At 41.4% G+C, this 21,328-nt stretch overlaps 2 protein-coding genes across 3 annotated transcripts; one reads left to right on the top strand and one right to left on the bottom strand.

The window, feature by feature from the left end:
* Nucleotides 1-1,474: 1,474 nt before the first annotated feature.
* Nucleotides 1,475-9,910, bottom strand: LOC136432144 (serine/threonine-protein phosphatase 5-like). The gene is made up of 14 exons (XM_066423148.1): nt 9,766-9,910; nt 7,693-7,862; nt 7,410-7,481; nt 7,123-7,270; nt 6,571-6,692; nt 6,265-6,330; nt 5,981-6,079; nt 5,414-5,519; nt 4,888-5,030; nt 4,065-4,152; nt 3,629-3,669; nt 3,036-3,214; nt 2,567-2,648; nt 1,475-1,651 (listed from the first exon to the last, which is right to left on the bottom strand). Exons 1-14 carry the CDS (start codon nt 9,875-9,877, stop codon nt 1,592-1,594), a joined length of 1,488 nt encoding a protein of 495 aa, XP_066279245.1. The 5' UTR covers nt 9,878-9,910; the 3' UTR covers nt 1,475-1,591.
* A 1,871-nt stretch (nt 9,911-11,781) lies between these two features.
* LOC136432147 (uncharacterized) lies at nt 11,782-16,882 on the top strand. 2 transcript variants are annotated; one of them, XM_066423153.1, is made up of 2 exons: nt 11,782-11,947; nt 14,523-16,882. In XM_066423153.1, the coding sequence occupies exons 1-2, from the start codon at nt 11,905-11,907 to the stop codon at nt 15,869-15,871; spliced, it is 1,392 nt and encodes a 463-aa protein (XP_066279250.1). In that variant the 5' UTR covers nt 11,782-11,904; the 3' UTR covers nt 15,872-16,882. The 2 variants fall into 2 exon arrangements, with proteins under 2 accessions (XP_066279250.1, XP_066279251.1); XM_066423154.1 differs by lacking the exon at nt 11,782-11,947 and adding an exon at nt 12,001-12,105.
* The last annotated feature ends 4,446 nt before the right edge of the window (nt 16,883-21,328 follow it).

Below are 21,328 nucleotides of genomic sequence, written 5' to 3' on the forward strand. Positions count from 1 at the left end.
ACAAGAGAAGAGTGGCCAAAGTTAGCGGAATTTGGCAGTCCATAATTTCACTACAAGAAAGAAGAAGTCTTGTAAATGTTTCAAAACAAGTGTTACACAGAGACCGTGCCGGATCCTTACATACACTGCTTGGAGATTATTCCAAAGTACCTGGGGTAGGTACAATTCCACAGTGAATTATGGAACCCAGTGTACTTTTTTGTTGTGGTACATAACTAAGCAGTTAGTATTCCTGAAACTATTTAATGATTAAAGAGAAGTTGTGTTTCCATGATTCCGTTATTGCATGGGGGAAACCCTGAGTTATTTCCTGTTATTATACTGTAACATTGTATTAAAGGTGAAGTAGAGGGGAGTAATTAAGAACACAGCCAGTCATCTCAAATTACACATTGATTCATTTCTTTTCAAAATATTTGTTAAAAGTTGAACATTTAGATTTTGGGTATATTTTTATTCTTAGAGTTGTGGCTAAATGATAAATACATGTGCTCATAATCATTGATAGGAACTTTGTATTAATTTGTAACACACATGGACGAACACACTGTCAGATTAACTTATTATAATAATGACATTAGTTCTTTATCTCATGTCTCACACCAGAAATGAGCAGTATCCAACATATGACAATAATATGTGATACTTCATCATGTGCATAACATAATTGCAAGTTACCACCTTTTATGCTGCATACATCTGTATGGCACATACTAAATACATAGTTACACAAGTCATGTAGTACTGCTCTTCTATCTAAAGCAAGAGTTTGCATTTAAGGCATGTTTTTTCAGGCTTATGATTTCATTCTTTTTTGTACCACTTAGAAAAAGCTTCATAATTATGTAACACACAATCACGCTAATGACCTCATCTGGGAAGGTGCGCTTTTCATCTGTTTTGTGTGTTTGCAGCCAAGATCTTTTGATGGATTTGTTTGAATTTCAGCGTTTTTGTGTACGTAAGTTATTGAGATCACCATGAAACTGGCAATTTGGGGCACCGTAGCTGCAGTAATTTCAGGTTATCGGTTTTGGAGAATCATAGATCGACACCCCCATCTTCTGGGGTAGTGTGGTACAGCTCAGTAAATCAGCTGTTGTTTGCCTGATGATAGCCTGTGTTATACAAGCTACTCTCCAAGCAGAGGTTTGGCTCTAGATCTGGTTAATACCTGAGTATTATGATAAACAACTACATTAAACTAGACATATTAAATGGAAACAGAATCAATCTTATGGAAATTGTTATTCCTGGTAAAGAGGGTAGCCCACACTTCAAACACTATAAATACTTCAAACAGGTTTAATTTGTGTCCAATGGACTCTTGTTGCACATGTTCTGTTTTACCCCTATATATTCCAAATTTCATGATTCCCACCGAGGGCTGTCACAGTTAGGATGACTTTAGAAATAGCCACTACCTACAGTTGTCTCTATTGGTCAGGATATGAATGAGACACTTTCCAACCAATTGAATGCATTGTTTTATTCAATACTTTAAGTGTTGTATATACAAACAAAGGTAGAAAAGCCGTAACAGAAGCCAGAACTGTTTTAACCCGAGAATAAGCTACGGCCTGGGCAGTCATCACATGAACGATGCCAGCAGCGAGTTAGCGTACGCCATGGGCTTCACATTCGGGTGAGGCTGGAAGAGAGAAGAGAGTAGCGATCAGCAGATGATGCTGTCATTTAAGCTAGTTTCAGTCTCGTAAAAAGTCCTCACCTTTTGAAACAGTCGTCGCATTTTACTTGTATTTGTACGATCCGTCACTGTAAGTGTATTAGCATGCTCTGTCCACACAGTCAGATGTTTCATGGCGAAGTTGATGAGGGATTTGGGTTTTCACTTTTTGACTTGGGTTCGACCCAGAGGTGGTTTAATTTTTTCGGATGATTTTTTTATCATTCATCACGACACTTTGTGCATTTGTAACTAAAGTAAAATGTTGCTTTTTGTCAACCCAAAAAAAGTTATGGATCGTTGGAAGCAAACTCTTTCCAAAGAGTGTACTCAAAATATCAAACTTGTTGATGATTATACCTCTAGTTCTCAAACAATTATACAATATTTTTGTCACAATTTTTCTTAAGTGTTAAGTGCATTGAGTTTACCTGGACTCACATGTATATTTTGTGTACTCCAACCTACATGTAATGTAATGTGCATGTCATAATTTCTAACGTAATTTGTATTTGATATGTATGACTCCAGGAAGAGTAGATGTATGTACTCTCACTAATGGAGGCCTCTTAAACAATAAACATGTTTGTAACTTTAACAAAAACACAAGGAAGCGAAGTTCCCTTTTTAAAATCTCTCAGCACACAGTAAAATGGGAAAGATTTGCAGTGGTTTTATGTTCGCAGTTTTGCAATGACCTCTTTACCGCAAACTTAAAACTACTGAGAAGATTTTGTTCAGACCTCTGCCCTCCAACCTCCTTGTTTCAACCACGAAATTGAAACCACCGCAAACACCCCATTTTCTTCCTAGTACTTAGAAATTAAATCATTGCAAACATTTCCCCTTTTACAGTATTTGAGGAACTTTGAAACTTACCACACATTCATACGTTGTAAACTTTGGAGACAGGTCGGGCGGGTTGAGAGTAATAAAAGCACCTTTGTTCCCCATTTGGTCACTGTGGAGGAGAAACATCAAAACACAACGTCATCAGGACATGTCCTGGGAACCATTCCATTCTAACATTAAGGAGGGTGGCAGATTTGATTTTTTTTGTATTGTACTGTTGGGAACTTCAAGGTACTTGACACTAGCTTCAGTAACAGACATCTTCTCAAACGGGAGGTGAAACCAGATGCCCCATATTTGAGGACAGCCACATCTCAAGCATGTTTGAACTTTGATATCCCACCGCACTTATCGTAAATAAAATCTTGCTTTGAGTGGATTTAAGTTTACAGTCTGGTCTTACGCAACTTGTACCTACTGCACAAAACTGGTGTGTTACACCTGAAGGCGGTTTAACGGTTATGCAAAACAAATGAATACACAAACAGCATCTCACCAGTAGTTTGGAGCGGAGAAGACAGTGATACACTTCCCGCTGTGAGCCTCCTCGTACCCGAGGGGTTTGACCTCGTGACTGCGGATGATGTAGTCTAAGCTGTTCAGCTCCAGGAACTTTTGCGTCACATCCGGCCCAAACTGGATGGCTACACCTCGCTTGCTCGGGGCTCGACCAGGCTGGGGAAAGTCAGTGTTTAGTGATGTTTTTTACTGGTAGATGCTTTATTCACTCTCTCAAGCACAAGTAGCTAGTCTACCTAGAGTCCAAAATATAAAAGTTGTAAGAGCTATCTAGATACTAGAATAAAATTAACCTATTCTGATTATACATTAGACTTGTGGGTTCTGTAGGAATAATTTATAAGTACTGTCAACTTTCATAATCATGCAGGGTAACCATAAATAATTCATAGGGACATGTGTAAGCCAGTGGCCCCATGTATGAGGGAGCTTATGGTGTATAAGAACCAACAAAAAAACCCAACACACTCATTGAGAAGAGTAGGGTGCTTGGCTGAAAACTATTATCAAAGATTACAACTTAAGGCAGGTGGTCATTGTAGATTAAATCAACAACAAAGTTCTGCTCACCAGTATTTGAGGATCTGACCACAACAGCTCACACATCACACCTGTAGAAATAAAAAGACACTCAGTCTGAAGCTTGGTTCACATCATGCAACAATTTGACATTCACGACCACTTTTCAACACATTCGTCATTATTTCACATTTTTCACCTCGATGATAAAAAAGTTCACAAGAGGCAAGCTTCTCATTTTCATACCACAGTGACTCTGAAATACACAATCGCAATAAGATGTAACCAGAGATTTGAAAGAACATTTTTCTGTTGAGCGTCTTTGACCACGCTGAACATGATCATGAGATCAAACCAAATCTAACTTGAGAGTCCATCCCTGTGAGCGGATCAAACATATCAGCCTTAGGCAGCTTGTAAAGAACTATGGTAGCCATGTTACACCTTACGACAGTTTACCAGCTAAGTAAGACAAGGTGAAGCAAACCTGAGTCTGGAGGTTGTCTATTCCTGTCTATCTGTTTGATTTCCTCGAGTGTGACATCGTCTCTACTGAAGAGTCCTCCATGCATACACTGGGGACCGACACAAGAGATTGAAGGAAAATCTCAGTATTGCAACTCTAACAGTAACCCTTAAACTTTATGTGACTGTATAGCTCACAAACAAAGAACACATAAAAACTTATGAAGTTAAAAAACACTTGAGCTACAGTCTATTGAAATGCAAATCAAGGCCACTTAAGTGGGTATATCATCGGGCCGTGCCTAATTGCGGAAAACTGAAAAAGACGTTCCCAAAGTGGCTTAAACCAGCAGCAATCAGTGCCAATTTGTTGCTTGAAAGTGCAAATTGTTTGGAAATCAAAAAAAAATTGCAATTAGCAAAACGGTGCAAATGGGTGCCATCACTGTAAGTGCAAATCTCTCTTTGATTAATCTTAATCATTGCATATTGATTTTAATTCAGTGCTATATAACACTGATAGTTCCAATAAAGTCATATAAAACTAAAAGTGAGGATGTGACTTTCTGGGTACAGCCATGTTCTTGTCATGTATTTTACCCACGAATTGGAAAATTGGCGAAAACCTTGTCACAATTTGGTGCCATTAGGAAGCGTCTGGTGAGATAGTCCTCCTTGACATGAAACTGAGTGAAAACACCCTACATGTACATGTATGAAGCAGAAGACATAAAGTTTTACCAGGATCTTGCTATTGATACAGTGTGTGAGCGGTAGTAGGTTAGAGTTTTACCAGGATCTTGCTATTGATACAGTGTGTGAGCGGTAGTAGGTAAGAGTTTTACCAGGATCTTGCTATTGATACAGTGTGTGAGCGGTAGTAGGTTGTAGACTTCTGTGAAGAGCTCGGCCATCTGTGCCGAGTACTTCGTCTTGACCTCTCCCTCGAACCCGTACATCTGGTTCATCGTCTCCGTCTCGTGGTTACCTGGGGAAAATGGAGGATAACAACGCTGGACTTGATTTGAAAAGACGGGTAAAAAGAATAGACCCAAATTAACCTTTAAGTTTGCATGCATAGCTGCAATCACTTAGAAAGTATATAAAAATTCCAACTGGCTAATTCTTACCCGATGATACTTAACTGTAACAAACAAACAAACAAAGTCTAGCCTAACTACATTTTGTAATTTGCGCGACTAGTGGCCCACCTGTCTAACTGGCCCTTATAATTAGGGAAGGGCGCCAATTAGCCCCTGGCAGTGAGAGACTGTGTAACACAGGCTACCTCATCCCAGCCTAACGGTTACTTTAGTACTTCATGTTACATGCTTGCAACGTCCTGTTATGATCTATATAGTTATTACTTACCCCTGGCCATGAAGAAGCTCCCTGGTGCCAACAGTTTCCACCCAAACAGCACCAGGATACACTCCACGGAGAACGAACCTCTGTCCACAAAGTCTCCATTGAATAACTGACACGACAGTCAAGTCTTCTCTTACCATATGGTGAAATTTCAAAGAAAATTTGTAAAGAGTAGTTTGATTATATTCAAATAGACTGAATTGTCTAACCACAGACCTTTCTCAGTGACATCCCTCCATGATCCCCATTCTACTGACCCCAAATCTACTGTAAATTCATGTATTTTTGCAATAGGAGGGGAAAGGGTTTTTTTGCAATGTTCTAAGTTTGTGGTTGTCATAATTCTGTCCTACACTAATACAATGGAAAGTGTCACATATTCGTGGTGTTGTGAATTCACAATGGAGACTTACAGTAAAAGTCACTTAAACAAAATGAATAGAATTCTTCCCTTACATGACATTGTGCAGTCACTGTATATTGAATTATGGAAAAATAAAATCTGGAGCTCATCAAAACACATGTAACGTTACAGGGAAAAGAAAGTATACTAAACTCTACAAAAGATACATATGGATTTTCTTCACTGGGGTTTCCATTCAGTTTGAAGATGTTCATAAGATCATAATACTGGCCATGGATGTCACCACACACTGTGAACTTGGAACCCTGGAAAGAAAACACTTTTCAGTAGGCAATACAAAATATGGTCCTATCACCATCATATCACACTCAGTCACAGTAACGTCCACTCTCTACCGGTAGAGTTTTTACAAGCCACACATATAGTATAGTTGACGTTTCGACCGAAAACTAATGATTCTAGTTTCCTTTAAAGAGAGACAGAAACTCACATCTGGTATTTTGATGTCCACCAGAGATGGCTGCTGCTCAAAAATTTCTTTCACATCAAGTAAAATCTAGTGTGAGGAAAAAGAGAAGCATGTCAAATTATACAATATCATTGTGAACGTCTATTAGGAGTATAACATTGAGCAAGATAAACAAAAACAAAATGAATTAAGAACACAACAGCTTAAATTACACACATGGTACATGATAAATGAAGTAAAAATATCACAAATCACAATAATCTTCACATTGCATAAATGTGCAAAAACAGCTGTACAGTTGTACGATAAGTTCAGCGGAATACGGACCTTGTAGGCATATTTCCTGTGAAGTTTCTTCTGTGCCTTGAACCACTCCATCAACTCTTCCATGAACTTGACTGTCACCTTCCCATCCTCTAACGCAGGGCCGCTGTAGTCGTCCTCAATGTCTGAAAAAAAAACGGGTTAAAATTTCTCTTTTTTTCATTGAAAAATCTCAGACATACTGGTAACAATGTAGACGAGGTACATGCATTTTTCTTACCGCCATCGGGCCTAGGAAATCGTTTCCAGTTACCCGACCGACCCTAACAGAGACCTGACCTTACCCATGATCCCCTTCAGTACTGGAACTGTGAGGTGGCTTATTACTATCTATCACCCTCACCCAAGTTCAACACACGTAAGGTAACAGTTACTCAAGCAACTGTGGATAGATTTTGGAAACAGTCGACAGTCATTGCAAGTCACTAAAGAATGGTACAGGATGGTACCTGAAATGTCTGACCATCTGGCAGATCCTTTTACGTGGATGTCTAACCTTCATTGAAGTATCATCAGCTCAACATAGTTAGAAAGTCTGTGTATGTCTCAACTCACCCATGCTCTCCAGGTTGATGGATTCAGACACACACTTCTTGACGTCGTCTACTCTGATGGCGCGTTCAAACGCCTGCCTCTTCACAATCTTGTTACACTCTGTGAACTTGGACTTCGCATCTTTGTCGTTCGGACGAACTTTCACCACCTTTAATGGGATGAGCAAAAACTGGATTATCTGATATCCTTTTTTATTGACGAAACAATTTTAGTACCCGTCTTTTCATCTTGTAAAATCAGTAAAGAAACAAAAAGAACAGAAAACAGTGATAGAAAAGTGGACTTACTGTTTCAAAATCCTTCAGTGCTATCTTGAACTTTCCAATGGCCATGTTTGCTGAGGCTCTCCTGTAGTAACCCTGCATGGGAAGAACAAAACATGTCAGCTCAAAATTTGAGTTCAAAACTTTAAAGAGGTGCACACATCAATTTCCGTCCGCTTCCAAAAAAACATTTTCAACCATTCTTTAAATCCTACAAAGCAGATGCAAAAGGAGCAAATATATAGTAATCTACAGATAGATACAGGCTTTAGAAGCTTAAATCTTTAAACAAATCAAAGCAGCACACCTTGACGTACGAACTGTCGACTTCCAGTGCTTTTGTGGCATCTGACAGTGCGTATCCGAAGCACTCTGTGCGTAGATAAGCGATGCTCCTGTTCCCGTAGTACGCAGCATTGTAAGGGTTGAGGTCGATCGCTCTGGTGTAGAACTCTATAGCCTTCTCGTGGTCTTTGTCTGAAAAACAATCACATGACATGACACTGTACCAGAATATAATATTGCAGAATGTAAAAATTTTGTTCAGCAATTTTAAAATATTTTCTGCAAATAAACAAGCCTCCATACTTCAACCTTATGAAACTGATATAGCCTACTTATTTACTTCAAGTCTATCTTTGCAACATTGCAGTGATCATTCTTTATTCTCTCAATCTATCTTTAATTTCTACCAGCAAATTTTGAACAGGAATAAGATACATGACTTGTGTTTCATACCTACATAGTTGTACAAAAATTAAACAACCTGCCTGATAGGAGGAACAAGGACATTATACCCTTGCCAAGAATAATTGTTCTGATGCGTAATAAGATTGCACGGCCTGTGACAAAAATGACAACCATGGCCCAAGGAAAAAATATAAAATTTCAAAAATCAAACTAATATTAGTTATTACTGGTTGCATTAAAAAGCATCACACAAACCTTGATAGGCTCATTCGGCCCCCCCTCATAAATTCCGAACGTTATGTTGTATCATCACCAAATTTGCAGGGAGTGATGTACACGTGAAGTTTCATGATTCATGTAATTTTGGTGAGGTAATGATGTAATATGACGTAATTATGACGTCATAGATGTGATTTTATTGGCTAAATAGGGAATTCCCATAATATCTAAAGGTATTACACAAAATAGTGCGTTCTATTGATTTTAAGGTATGCCAAGACATATGACGTCAGTTGTGACTACGTTGACGTCAAAATGACGTCGAAGAATGACGTCATGTGTTGTTAGTGACCCGCTGGGATCCGCCATCTTGGATCGGCCATTTTGAAATTTTTTAAAATTCATTTTTTCCACTTCTGACCCCAAATAACCATCAAAATAGACTAAAAACACTAGTCTGAATGTTTCTGGTTAAGAAAATTGCCAATGTGACGAATTTGAAGGTGAAAAAGCCTGTTTATACCGAAAATAATGATCATGTCCGCCATCTTGGATTTTGAGCGATGACGTCATCAAATTAGCATAATTTATGAATATCAAATCATGACAGTTACATCAAATCACATATGATGTAAGAAATGTAGGAAACTAGTGTAGTTGAGCAAGAAAACATTGGAAACAACTATGTTTAAATCGAAATTAGTGAAATTTGCATAAAATGGCTCTCCATAAACCCGTTGCCATGGCAACACGAAAAATGATAAACTTATACTTTTCTCATGATATTGTTGCCAACTAAATTTTAGGAAAAGTCACCAAGTTTGGTTGTCCTACCATACGTCGTTTGGCAGTTATACGATGTCAAACCCCCCGGTCTAGATAGGGTTAAGTTCGCAGTCATCGCAAAAACGGGGAAAATTTAAAGAATTATAGTAACTTAAAACAGCTGGAAGGAATAAGCTATCTATCAATCTGTCCTACTGTAATTCTAAAACGATTCTGTAAAATAGCAATAAATCAACATTTCTATAAACCACGAAAAAATACTCAACATGCCAATATATAATAATTGGCCTTCTTCACCGATGAATCCTCAAGGTATCCTCAAGGTATGCATGTTTTTATATATATATACTGTTCGACTCTCAGGTATTTTTGGTTCCCAAGGAATTTCATATGCACTGACGTCATCATTCTAAAACTCGTATCCGTCTGACGCTTGACACAATTATATTAAAAGTAACCAACATCGTCGAATGAAGATGTGTTTTAAGTGAAACGACCTTGGATATTGTGTGGTCTTGTCTTAAAGAAACATCAAGAAATTATCCACGTTCTGTTATCTACCTCGCCATGGTGAACAACAACAGAGCATGCCAGTCTGATCGCACTACAGACCGGCGACAAGTTTAGCGTTCTGCGGTGATCAAACAGCTGTCAGACTACGAGGATAGCTCATATTTAGATTCACCTTTGAAATAAGAGTTTGCCTGGTTCTTAAGTTCCTCGGCTGTTCTCCTCACCTCGTCGGTAAGATCGCTTTCCGATCCCGAGACGGGTTCCTTTTCTGTGGGCGCCGCCATTTTTCGCTTTACCCAGTATTCCGTGCGCGAGTTTGGGCGAAACCAAGTTTGAAACGGGGAGGGATGTTGGTAGCAGAGAATCGTAATTTTATATAAAGATTTTATATGCTATTTCCGTATACTATTTCCGTACTGACAGCAAAGATCTTTTGATCCTTCCATGATCCTTCTGAGGTTGAAGTGACCCAAAGCCTATGTCACGTGTCACGAGACCTGAACGGACGTGTGACGTCAGCAACGGGACAAACGTGCCCAGCTGGCAGCAGGTGTCGGCCTCCGTCTCGGGCCGGATGGTTCATCGTTCATGGGCTCTGGTGCGAATAGCCTCTTTCACTCCCCTTAGAACGTAATCCTGCTCTGTGCCCAATATTCTAGCTTTATCAAAAGTCACAGAATACCCGGGGATTAACATTCTATTTGAATGTGCTGAGCGAGTTTGTTCACTTTATAGCTGGGTCTGTGTTTTGTGAATCGCCGATATTCGAATTCCGAAGAAGCACTACCTGGTGGTCTCCTCGCAAACTGCAGGTCACGTTGATCTTTATGAAGTACTCGTTGTAGGTAAAAGTTTCACGGTGACTTCTTGGCCCGTGAATCACTGTGTATTCTAGGCTGTGCCGACAGACTTGTTTTACCGCCAACTTAAAAAGCCTCATTTTTCCTTCTACCGCGAAATCAAGTTCCCGCGAAAACAAATGAATTTACAGTGTAAATGTTGAAGTACCGGTGATTTAATGTTTGCGGTTTTTGCAGTAAACTTTAAAACAGCCGAGAAAATGCGCAATGAATTTTCTGTCTTCTGCCCACCTAACACCTAGTCACCCGCGAACTAAAAAAAAACATCGGGAACGACTCCATTTTCTCACTACGGGTAAATCAAATTGCCGCGAACTTAAAGTCCTCAATAACAGTAATCGTATTTATAAATAATCGTTTCTGCGCCACTGGATCAGTAGCGAACCCCCAATGAACGCTGGTGCTCCTAACGTTAGGGGGTCTGTAAAGGACGCTAGCTGATATGATGATGTAGTGTCCGAAACACACTCACATATACTTACTGTAGATCTTGAAATGTTGCGTTGGTTTTATTATCACGGCAACCAATCATGAATTCCGTTGTTTATAGCTGTGCTAGAGAATCGTCTCCACTCGAAATAACAACACCTTGAAAACCTCCTTTCCTCACTGACATGGAATACCCGTGGAAATAAATGAATCTACGGTACCTGATTCAATTTGTGTCCTAACATGTGTCATCGACTATTATATTTCAAAATCTAGGTATCTTGTTTTTTTCGGCCCTTCTTGTTTTTTTTTCGCACTCTCGCATTAGATTGAGGGTCTCCAAAGGACGTCATCCTCAGAAATTACTTGGTGCAGCCTTATACCATCATGGGCAGGAACTACATTGGGTATTCATATGCAATGAAACACCTTAGACTGTCAACGTTTACGACATATTTGCCAATTTTTGGCATGTTGACCACCGTCGGAGGGCAATCAATTTTTTTTTTTTTCGAAATCAGGCGAAAATTAATGAGCGCGATGATGTCATCCATAAAATAACTTGCTGTGGCCTTATGTGTGTTCTCAAGTTTATTTTAATGGATTGGTATGAATTTCGGTATGTGGGTGGTTATAAGTCTTATGAATAAATACATATCATATCATCTATCATATCATAGCCTGGATGCCAGCCCCCCAATCTCTAGAAATAGAATATCTAACGTCCCCACAGAGATTAAAAGGGGTCTGGCATTTGTCGAATGACAGCGAGTGACAGAGGAGAGACACTCTTAGAACAACACCCACGAGACGAGCCATCCGATTGGCTGATGATGAGACAACGCCTTCGCAACACTGTCTTGTCATTGGCTAAGTAAAAGGCGTGCAATCTACCAAAAGTCCGGGTCATTTGGGGTCATCTACATATGAAGGAAGACACTAGACTAGTGTAACAGTGGGCTGTTTCTGCCGGATTTCTCGCTGACGCTGTGCATAATTTTCAGAATAAGCTGGCTGAAACGATGCTAGCGGCGGGACCAGGCCGTGTGGCGATTGTAAACTCAGGTGAGCAGGGACGGTGTCACATTTCAGTGTTGATTTCTTTGTTTAGATGGCGCGGAAAAAATCGATGGGGCCCGCGAAAGGTTTGGTATGATAGTAGTGACGTCCAACAGTAGTTGGGGAGTTGTGTTGACATCGGGAAGACATCAGTGTAGACTGATGTAGGTATTGCTCTTTCTAATTACAGGTTTGCATAGCAATTTAATTTTGCTTTTAAATGTTGTCTTTCTAGTATTTATTGCTTTTACTAGAGGGAGTAGTTTAAACTCATCGTCACATCTACCATAATGCTCAAAGTTGCACCAACAATGACATCACTGTCAAATTTGTAGTTTCGCTGAATTTGTTTTTTTTGGGGGGGATAACTGCACAGAGAAGAGAATGATGGACATAAAGAGGCCAATTTAAAGTAATTCCATCGTTCAAATGTTTATGGTCACCTTCTCTCATGTTCTAAAAATTTGAATCAGGTAAAATCATATTCATGTTATATATTCCAAATTATGACTGAGACTTATACTAATACGTTGCCATCAGCCCCCCCCCCCCCCCCCCTCCCTGGCAGACAACTTCAGGTCAGTTGTTAAGATGTACTGGTAAGTAAGTGGTCAGTCCAGGTAGTATCAGTAATTGCTGCCCTGATATGAAAGAAAAACGGGTTTATTGTTGGATCACTGAGTGTCTGAGCTCTCAAGGGACAAGCAGGTTTGTGTAAATGTGACCCCCCCCCCCCCCCTCATGACTGTTGTGGCCATATGGAATGAGAGAAAGGAGAGGGGTGATAGAGGTTGTAGTAGTAGAGATCATTTTCTATGCATTGTTAGTTCATCATCATCATAATGCCGCTCCACTTCTGTATCCACTGACGGGCAGTCTGGTTGGCCTCACGTAGATCGTCGTCAGTGCATGTAGTTCCAAGTTCACAGTTCTACCAAAGACCAAAACGACAATTCTAGACAGCTTCCTCAACTCAATTCTTACCGGTCCGAGGCATGATTCCAACCGGTCCGAGGCATGATTCCAACCGGTCCGAGGCATTTCCAACCGGTCCGAGATACATTTCCTTACGTGCCGCGGTAGAATTCTAACCGCTCCGCGATACATTTCCTTACGTGCTGCGGTAGAATTCCAACCACTCCGCGCCCGTGAGAATTTCCTCAGACCGGTAAGAATTGAGTTGAGGAAGCTGTCTAGAATTGTCGTTTTGGTCTTTGGTACAGTTCTGTTGAAGGTGCTATATAGTTTGGGGGTTTACCCCGCAGGGGCAGGCTGCACTTGATCATGAAGCCTTGCCCCATCTCAGCATGTTGTCGGTCCTTGCTACCTTAGCTTGGCTCTGTTGAGAGTGACCCAGTCTCTCCTCGGTAGTCTGCTCCTGGGGGAAGTAATTACATAATGTATCGCCAAATGATGTAAATAATTACTCTCGCAAAATTTCCAGTTTGTCTGATTTTGTGCCTTTTGCAATTGACATACTATTAAAGTAATTAATATTATCAGTACAGTTCAGCAGCATCTCAACATATGGTATAATGTTCAAACACAGAGCAGTACAACACCGTGCAGCACAACATGGCACTCAGAGCATAGCACAGCAAAACCACCCCAAAGTCATGATGTACAGCACAGCATGGCGCAGTATTACACAACACTGCATATTCAGTACAACAGCACATTTTTTTATACAACACAGCATTGCATAGCACAGCAAAAACTACCCAAAACACATATACAGCACTTTACAATACAACACAATATGTACAGCACTTACTCACAGCACACTGACAGTACAGCACAACACAGCAAAGCACAACACACATGCACAACAGTTACTGCAATATCAACTTCTACTAGTAAGCATTGATATTACAGTTGTGCATGTGTGTTGTGCTTTGCTGTGTTGTGCTGTATTGTCAGTGTGTTGTGCTTAATACTTGTGCTGTAAGTGCTGTACATATTGTGTTGTATTGTAAAGTGCTGTATATACATGTATGTGTTTAGGGACCTAGTTTTGCACAGGACAACATAGCAATGGATGTCCCTGTAGCTGGCAATTGTGAGCAGCCCCACAGTTGAGGTCTGAATTATTTGGTAACTGGGAGGCCCTGGTTCAAATCTAGGGAAGGGCATCTTGGTTGAAGCTTTACACATCTTTCAGAAGGGACATAAACTGGGAGTCCCTTGATCAAGGAGGCGCCCCAAGCACATTGAAGGCACTACAACAAACAGCATCATTACTTAGATGGGCACCTACTGGCTGTACTTCGGATGAACAGCTATACATACTGGTAGTGGTAGCATAGCACAATTGCAAATACACCATGTAGCACATCACTGCAGCACAACACAGTTACAATACAGCACAACACAAACACATTAACAAGACACTACTGTACAAGAAAATGGCCATGCCCTACACAGCACAGTGCTCAGAGGTAGTCTGTTATTACAATGTAATGTCATTTTAAGTTCAATTGATGATTTTGAACTTCATGCATGGCACACATATCAACTTTTCAATTTGAGTTTGGCACATTTCTATGTATGACTTTCCATTAATGTCATTGCTGTCCTTCAGGTGTTGGCTGTATCCCCGCGTGCCGGGCAGAAGCAGAGATGGTGGAGCGTCCCCTGAACGTCCTGGTTCCCTTCGCCAGTCCGCTGACCCGGAGCACCTCCAAGGGAGCTGCGGACTCGGGGTTGTACAACTTCATCTGGGACGACGCATACAACGTCGGCAGCTGCTACTTCACCAACGGACAGCGCGACATGCTGGCGTACGTGGACAAATGCAAGGCCAGAGGAGACGTCGACATCGTTCTGAGCATGACTGAACCGGCCACGGTCGTTCACGCGGCGCTAGTTCAGGAGTTCCCCCATCTGCGTGGCCCGAGTGTGGAGTCTGTCTTCTTGTGTATGAACAAATATTACACACAGAAAGTCCTGGACCCAGACCCGATACCTCATGAGGGTTTAGACTTAGACTCTCCTCATTTAGAGGAAGATGCAGTCAGAGTGGCACAGGAGATTGGCCTCCCTGCCATCGTGAAGCCCGCCTCTTCCTTACGATCTACGGGGGTAAAGAAAGTCAACACTGTGGAAGAGCTGCTACAGGCCGCACGCGACTTGCGCAAGTTCGGAACACAAGTGGTCATGAGAGAAGTGTTCGATTCCAGCCTCATGAGACACTATGTGGAAAAATATGTCGATCTCAAGAAATATCCTCTGGCGACCCATAACATGGCGGTGGTTGAGAGGTACATTCAGGGAGAACTCTTCACAGTGGATGGATGTGTTTATGACGGGGAGATCGTCCACTGGGCCATCTGTGACAACCTGTACTTCAGGAGCAGGCCAGACTGCATCCTCGGGTTTGCGAATCCGTCTTCTCTTTCCTGCGAGACGCAGTCTCGGTTGTGGCAGGCTTACGACAAAGTCCTGAACAGGATGATTCGACACGGGTTTGACAACCAGGAAGCCCACTTGGAATTCTTCCTCATGAAAGGCGGAGACTTTAAGCTGCTGGAAATCAACGCCTGCATGTCCTTGACCTTGGCTCAGCTGTACTCGCACTGCTTACCGGGCGGAGATTCGGTCCGGCTGCAGCTGGACCTCCTGAGAGGGGTGCGTCCGACCCTCCCGTGCCCCTCCGGCAGATACAGCCTCGTGGGGTACATACAAACCTTTGCGTCAGGGAAAGCCAAGGAGCTTGTAGATTTTGACGCTGTGTCTCGCGTCGTCGCGGACGGGTTAGGGAACGTGAGGATCATCGTGGATCCCGAACGTGACATCGTACAGGCGGGCGACTCGGGGAACATCCTGGGTAAAGTGACCGTACAAGGGGACGGGTTTGAAGATGCGTTTGAACAGTACAAAACCATCTGTCTTCAGCTACTGAGGAAACCTGAATTGTCTCCTTGGGAATGAAAACAGTTACTGTTAGTGTTATACTATGGGGTATTTTTTCACTCTGAAGGAAGGGTAGAAATTAGATGTACTTTATTTAGTTCGTATATTCGTATGAAGGTTCATCTGTGACGGCAATTGTCAGTTTTACACTTTATTTCCTTACGACACAGAATAATAAAGCACTCACCAACATTAGCTTTCTCTCTTTTAAACTTGTGAAGGGTCAGAAGACTGACCAAAAGCTTGTTGGAGAGTGCTGTATATTGTGTTAAGAAATAACATGTAAAACTCTTACTATGTCGTTTATACTATGTCGTTTATATTGACAATACAGAAATAATTAGTCCTTACATTTTAGTTGTTCAATATCAGATGGGCTGTTCAATTGAAGTCTGGGTGTAGTGGGTATCTATAATTTTTGATTCCTAGTAAAGGTAAGGTTAGTCATCCTAGAAGCATAATGCTGAGTACTAAGTATGAAGTTTTTGCCACGGCTGTTAGTGTGATGTGTCACTGTGTCCCTGAGATTTTCAACCAAGCATACCGGCTCACCCCTACTCTTGTTATCTATGAAAAATGGAGATATAGTTTTGGGTGTGTGTCTGTGCATGTGTGTGTTTCTGGACTATGGTAGTCAGCATAACTCAAGATCCTCAGCATGGATTATGATGACATGTGGTATGTGGGCAGGTGTTGGGAAATTAGACAAAAGTCAATGTTGACTTTGGGCCTCCTGGTATGTGACCTTGGTACTGCAGCAGAACTCTCATTTTTTGTATGTTTTGACCTTGACGAGCTATGTGGTCTTGATTTTTTGGTGGCAGATAGCTTGTAAGAAAGAAGTGGTGCAGGTTTGGGCTCCTAGCAGCTTGCTCTGGAACTGCAGGGGCATTTTTTACGAATTGTGATGGTAACATGTAGAGTTTTAGCCTTAGGCTCCCATATACACAGGGTCCTGGGGCCAAACGCTATATCTAAAGTATATCAGAACTAGAGTAATTGAGCTGTGTTAAGACAAATATGACCTTTTATGTTGGGTCCTTGATATGTATTTTATTCACACAGGACAATTTCAAGTCCTAATGACACTAATGACAATGTACTGAGTATAATAAACTCAGTACATTGAGCAACAACAAGGCAACAGGTCTTGATCGTATTCATTCAAGACTGTTGAAAGCTGCAGCTCCATGTATCTGTAAACCTGTCGCTCACATATTTAACCTGTCCCTCTCCTCAGGTCACATTCCAAAAGAATGGAAAAGGGCCAGGGTTACACCTATGCACAAAGGGGGGTGATCAAGATGACCCAAACAACTACAGACCCATTTCAGTGCTACCAGTAATTATGAAAGCATTTGAAAAGGAAGTACATGGGCAGTTCTTAGAATATCTGCATAAACACCAGATTCTTGCTACCCAACAGTCAGGTTTTAGACCTGGACATTCTACAGCCACAACCCTTCTTGATGCCACAGACTACATGTTACACAACATATCTAATGGTAAACTTGTGGGAGCAGTCTTCTTAGATCTTAAAAAGGCATTCGACACTGTGGATCAGAATGTCTTACTACAGAAGATGTCTTGGGTAGGTGTACAGGGGGTTGAGCTTCACTGGTTCACTGATTACTTAGCTGGAAGGGAACAAACTGTTAGTCTCAATGGATGTGAATCCGACTTCCTACCAGTTACATTAGGGGTACCCCAGGGCTCTATTCTGGGCCCCCTACTGTTCATTCTGTACATAAACGACTTACCTTCATCAGTCTCTACTGTATGTAAAGTATGTCTGTATGCAGATGATACTGCTATTTTCTGTTCCAGCAAGGACGCTAGAGTCATAGAGAACACCTTAAACTCCGAGCTAGCAAACCTTGCCACATGGCTACATTCAAATCGTCTAACACTGAATGTCGCTAAGACTAAGTGGATTCTATTCGGTAGTAGTGGGAAGCTAAGAGCAGTACCTCCACTTAGAATCCAGATTGATCAGGAAACAGTCGAACAAGTGTACCAATTCAAATACCTACAGTTGCATGCAAAATTATTCAACCCCCCTTGCATTTTGGACATTTTGGCAAATTGAGGAACTTTACAGCTGCATAATAGTACTAAATCATATAAGTGATGAACAGATATGTTATTACAATCTGATACCACAGCAAAAGTTAAGATTTTTTTCATAGTCCATCCAAAATTGCAACTTTCATACACAAAGCAGGTTGCAAAATTATTCAACCCCCTATGAGGGTTTGTCTTTAGTACTTCATGCAGCACCCCTATTTATCTAAAAGCTGAATTCACCTGATGCAGACGTGAACGATAGCTTGTCACAAGCTTCTGGCAGTGCTCTTTGGGAATTTCGGCCCATTTCTCGTAGGCAATGGTCTCCGGCTGAGCAATTTTCCGAGGTTTACGTACCGCAACAGCTTTCTATAGATCCAACCAAAAATTCAAAACTGAGTTTAAGTCTGGAGACTGTTATGGGTACTCAAAAACCTTCCGTTAGAAAGTTGAAGCTGGGGCGTCATTTGACATTCCAGCAAGACAATAACCCCAAGCACACATCGACATCCAAATATGTTTGGCCAGAAAAAGAACCTGGAAGGTTTTTGAGTACCCATAACAGTCTCCAGACTTAAACTCAGTTTTGAATTTTTGGTTGGATCTATAGAAAGCTGTTGCGGTACGTAAACCTCGGAAAATTGCTCAGCCGGAGACCATTGCCTACGAGAAATGGGCCGAAATTCCCAAAGAGCACTGCCAGAAGCTTGTGACAAGCTATCGTTCACGTCTGCATCAAGTGAATTCAGCTTTTAGATAAATAGGGGTGCTGCATGAAGTACTAAAGACAAACCCTCATAGGGGGTTGAATAATTTTGCAACCTACATTTTGTGTGAAAGTTGCGTTTTTGGATGGACTATGAAAAAAATCTTAACTTTTGCTATATGGTATCAGATTGTAATAACATATCTGTTCATCACTTATATGATTTAGTACTATTATGCAGCTGTAAAGTTCCTCAATTTGCCAAAATGTCCAAAATGCAAGGGGGGTTGAATAATTTTGCATGCAACTGTAGGTGTTCTCCTTGACTGCAATATCTCATGGAACGAACACATTGATATGGTATGTTCCAAGGTATCTCAGAGAATAGGTTTGCTAAGACGCTTAAGATCATGTCTCACTGTCAACATTGCAAGTATGTTATACAGAAGTATGATTCTACCACTACTGGAGTATTGTGACATTGTCTGGGAAAATTGTAACATCACCAAGCAGCGACAACTTCAGGTCCTTCAAAATCGAGCTGCCAGGGTCATCCTACAAATGAAGCGACGATCCAGTGTCCAAGACCTACACAGCAGACTCAACTGGAAGTATCTGACGCAGCGGAGAAAGGAACACATGTGTGTGATGGTCTTTGGGCTTGTCCCAACATACCTGGATACCACCTTTGTACACAACCACCTGTTACACAGCCACAACACCAGACAAGCCTCTTTGCTCCATAAACCCAATTACACAAACACAGCCGGCCACCGCACATTTGCATACAGAGGAGCAACATATTACAATACACTTTCGGCGGACATTAGACATGCACCAACCCTACGGCAGTTTAAAGCTGCCCTAGGACACACTCCTCCGCACATTGACCTCTGACCTCCACCGTTGACGTTTTTGGTTGATCTCGACAACTGTTCTCTGTAATGACGCTTCGGTTTATTTGTATATATTGTTTGTTGTCCTCTGGTTGTCTCACTGAATGTAACACGATTCGTTTTTGTTATTTATTTAGTGGGCCCCCTTGGAAATCAACTTCAAATAAGTTGAATGGGGCTACCCACTTGTCTGAAGATGAATAAATAAATAAATAAATAAAAGACACCATGCCCCCAAATGATGTCACCCATATAATGGAATCAACATGGTCTTTGTGAATAGACAAAGAAAGTATCCATTCTAATCCTGCCTCAGAATACTGTCCCTCCCAATAGTGACCCTTTAGTTTAATTTATTTTGGTGCCAAGTTGATAAAGTTACTGAAATCAATTTGAAGTGCTATGCCACAAATGACTGTGACTAAGCCACAACCTTTTCTGATAACATTGAACTATATTAAGAAGTACTGTTCAATAAACAAAGACGTTTGTACACAATACACGCGGTGACCCTTCTCTGTTAGGCACCACCAAACCTTAGGTGGGGGTTACACATAGTCAAACATGGGTCCTGACCACCAGCAAACCAAGGCTGGCAGTAGGTCCGGAGCAGTCAGACCATCTTTAGATTTAGAGTCAAATTCGACTCCCAAATGCACCATCTCCACAACTACTGTACTCCCAACCACCAGCCAACCCATTCCAGACCTCCCGTCCATGGCCAACCATCAGGGAACCGTGCCACCAGGTGATCAAATTAAATTCTGCCACTGAGTGTACATTGAGTGTATATTGGTTTTTAAGTCAATGGCAACACTGCTTAGTACTATCTCCAATAAAGGTATCTTGTTTCTGATTTAGGGCTGAAACTGAGAATATGACATATTGGGCACGGACATTTTGTTTGTGGAGGTCACGTATTTTAGCAGTTAGTTTAGAAAAGTAACATTCAGAAGAATCATTACAGCAGCTGTCGTAAAGGTTGAAAGCCTAAGGTGTTTCATTGCATATGAATACCCAATGTAGTTCCTACCTATGATGGTATGATAAAAGCTGTTTTCTGCATTTGTTCTAGCAAGGACATTATATAGATAATGGGGGGGGGGGGGGTCTAGTTAATTGAGCTGTATACACAAGGTGATTCATCGTATATGAATACCCAGTGTAGTTGCTTCAGATGATGGTACAACAAGCTCTTTTCTGCATTTGTTGTAATTAGTCTATTGAAATGTATACACATCTACAAGAACATGTTAACTATTGAATCAAGGAGGTTTTATATTATATATGAATGAATACAGGACTAATACATTGGTTGAGTACAGGACTAAAAGACCTGTTGGTCATGATATCATATTTCGTCGCCTCAATTCTTGTTTAACAAGACTTGTGGCGTCGGTGTGGCGTAATGGTGAGAGCATAGGGCTGCCAAACAACGTGGCCCGAGTTCGATTCCGGCTCTCCCCCAGACATGTCTGGACATGCACCCGACGTTGTGCCCTTGGGAAAGGCACTTAACACAAAAATCCCTCACTTCACTCAGGTGTAAATGAGTACCTAGCTTTGTCTAGGGACGTCCCTCGGATAGGACGTTAAATGGAGGTCCCGTGTTTGGGGAGAGCCACACCCCGCGCACGTAAAAGAACCCACCACACCTTTCGAAAAAGAGTAGGGGCATGCCCCGGTGTGCGATGGTCCAAATACCTACAGTCGGCCGCACTTGGGTTCGCCCTTAGTAATAGCCTCTGGCTAGTTGGGTAACCCTGGCAACATGCCGAACCAATAAATAAAAATAAATAAAACAAG

The sequence above is a fragment of the Branchiostoma lanceolatum genome, chromosome 4, assembly GCF_035083965.1.
Source record: "Branchiostoma lanceolatum isolate klBraLanc5 chromosome 4, klBraLanc5.hap2, whole genome shotgun sequence".
In the NCBI taxonomy this organism is placed as follows: domain Eukaryota; kingdom Metazoa; phylum Chordata; class Leptocardii; order Amphioxiformes; family Branchiostomatidae; genus Branchiostoma; species Branchiostoma lanceolatum.

Bases quoted from the DNA above. Each gene is read 5' to 3' on its own strand.
- LOC136432147 (XM_066423153.1), top strand. From the start codon at position 11,905: ATGCTAGCGGCGGGACCAGGCCGTGTGGCGATTGTAAACTCAG. The intron at 11,948-14,522 runs GTGAGCAGGGAC...GCTGTCCTTCAG, and splicing joins TGTGGCGATTGTAAACTCAG to GTGTTGGCTGTATCCCCGCG.
- LOC136432144 (XM_066423148.1), bottom strand. From the start codon at position 9,877: ATGGCGGCGCCCACAGAAAAGGAACCCGTCTCGGGATCGGAAAGCGAT. The intron at 7,863-9,765 runs GTGAATCTAAAT...ATTGTTTTTCAG, and splicing joins GGCAAACTCTTATTTCAAAG to ACAAAGACCACGAGAAGGCT. The intron at 3,215-3,628 runs GTGAGCAGAACT...GACTTTCCCCAG, and splicing joins GGTCAGATCCTCAAATACTG to CCTGGTCGAGCCCCGAGCAA.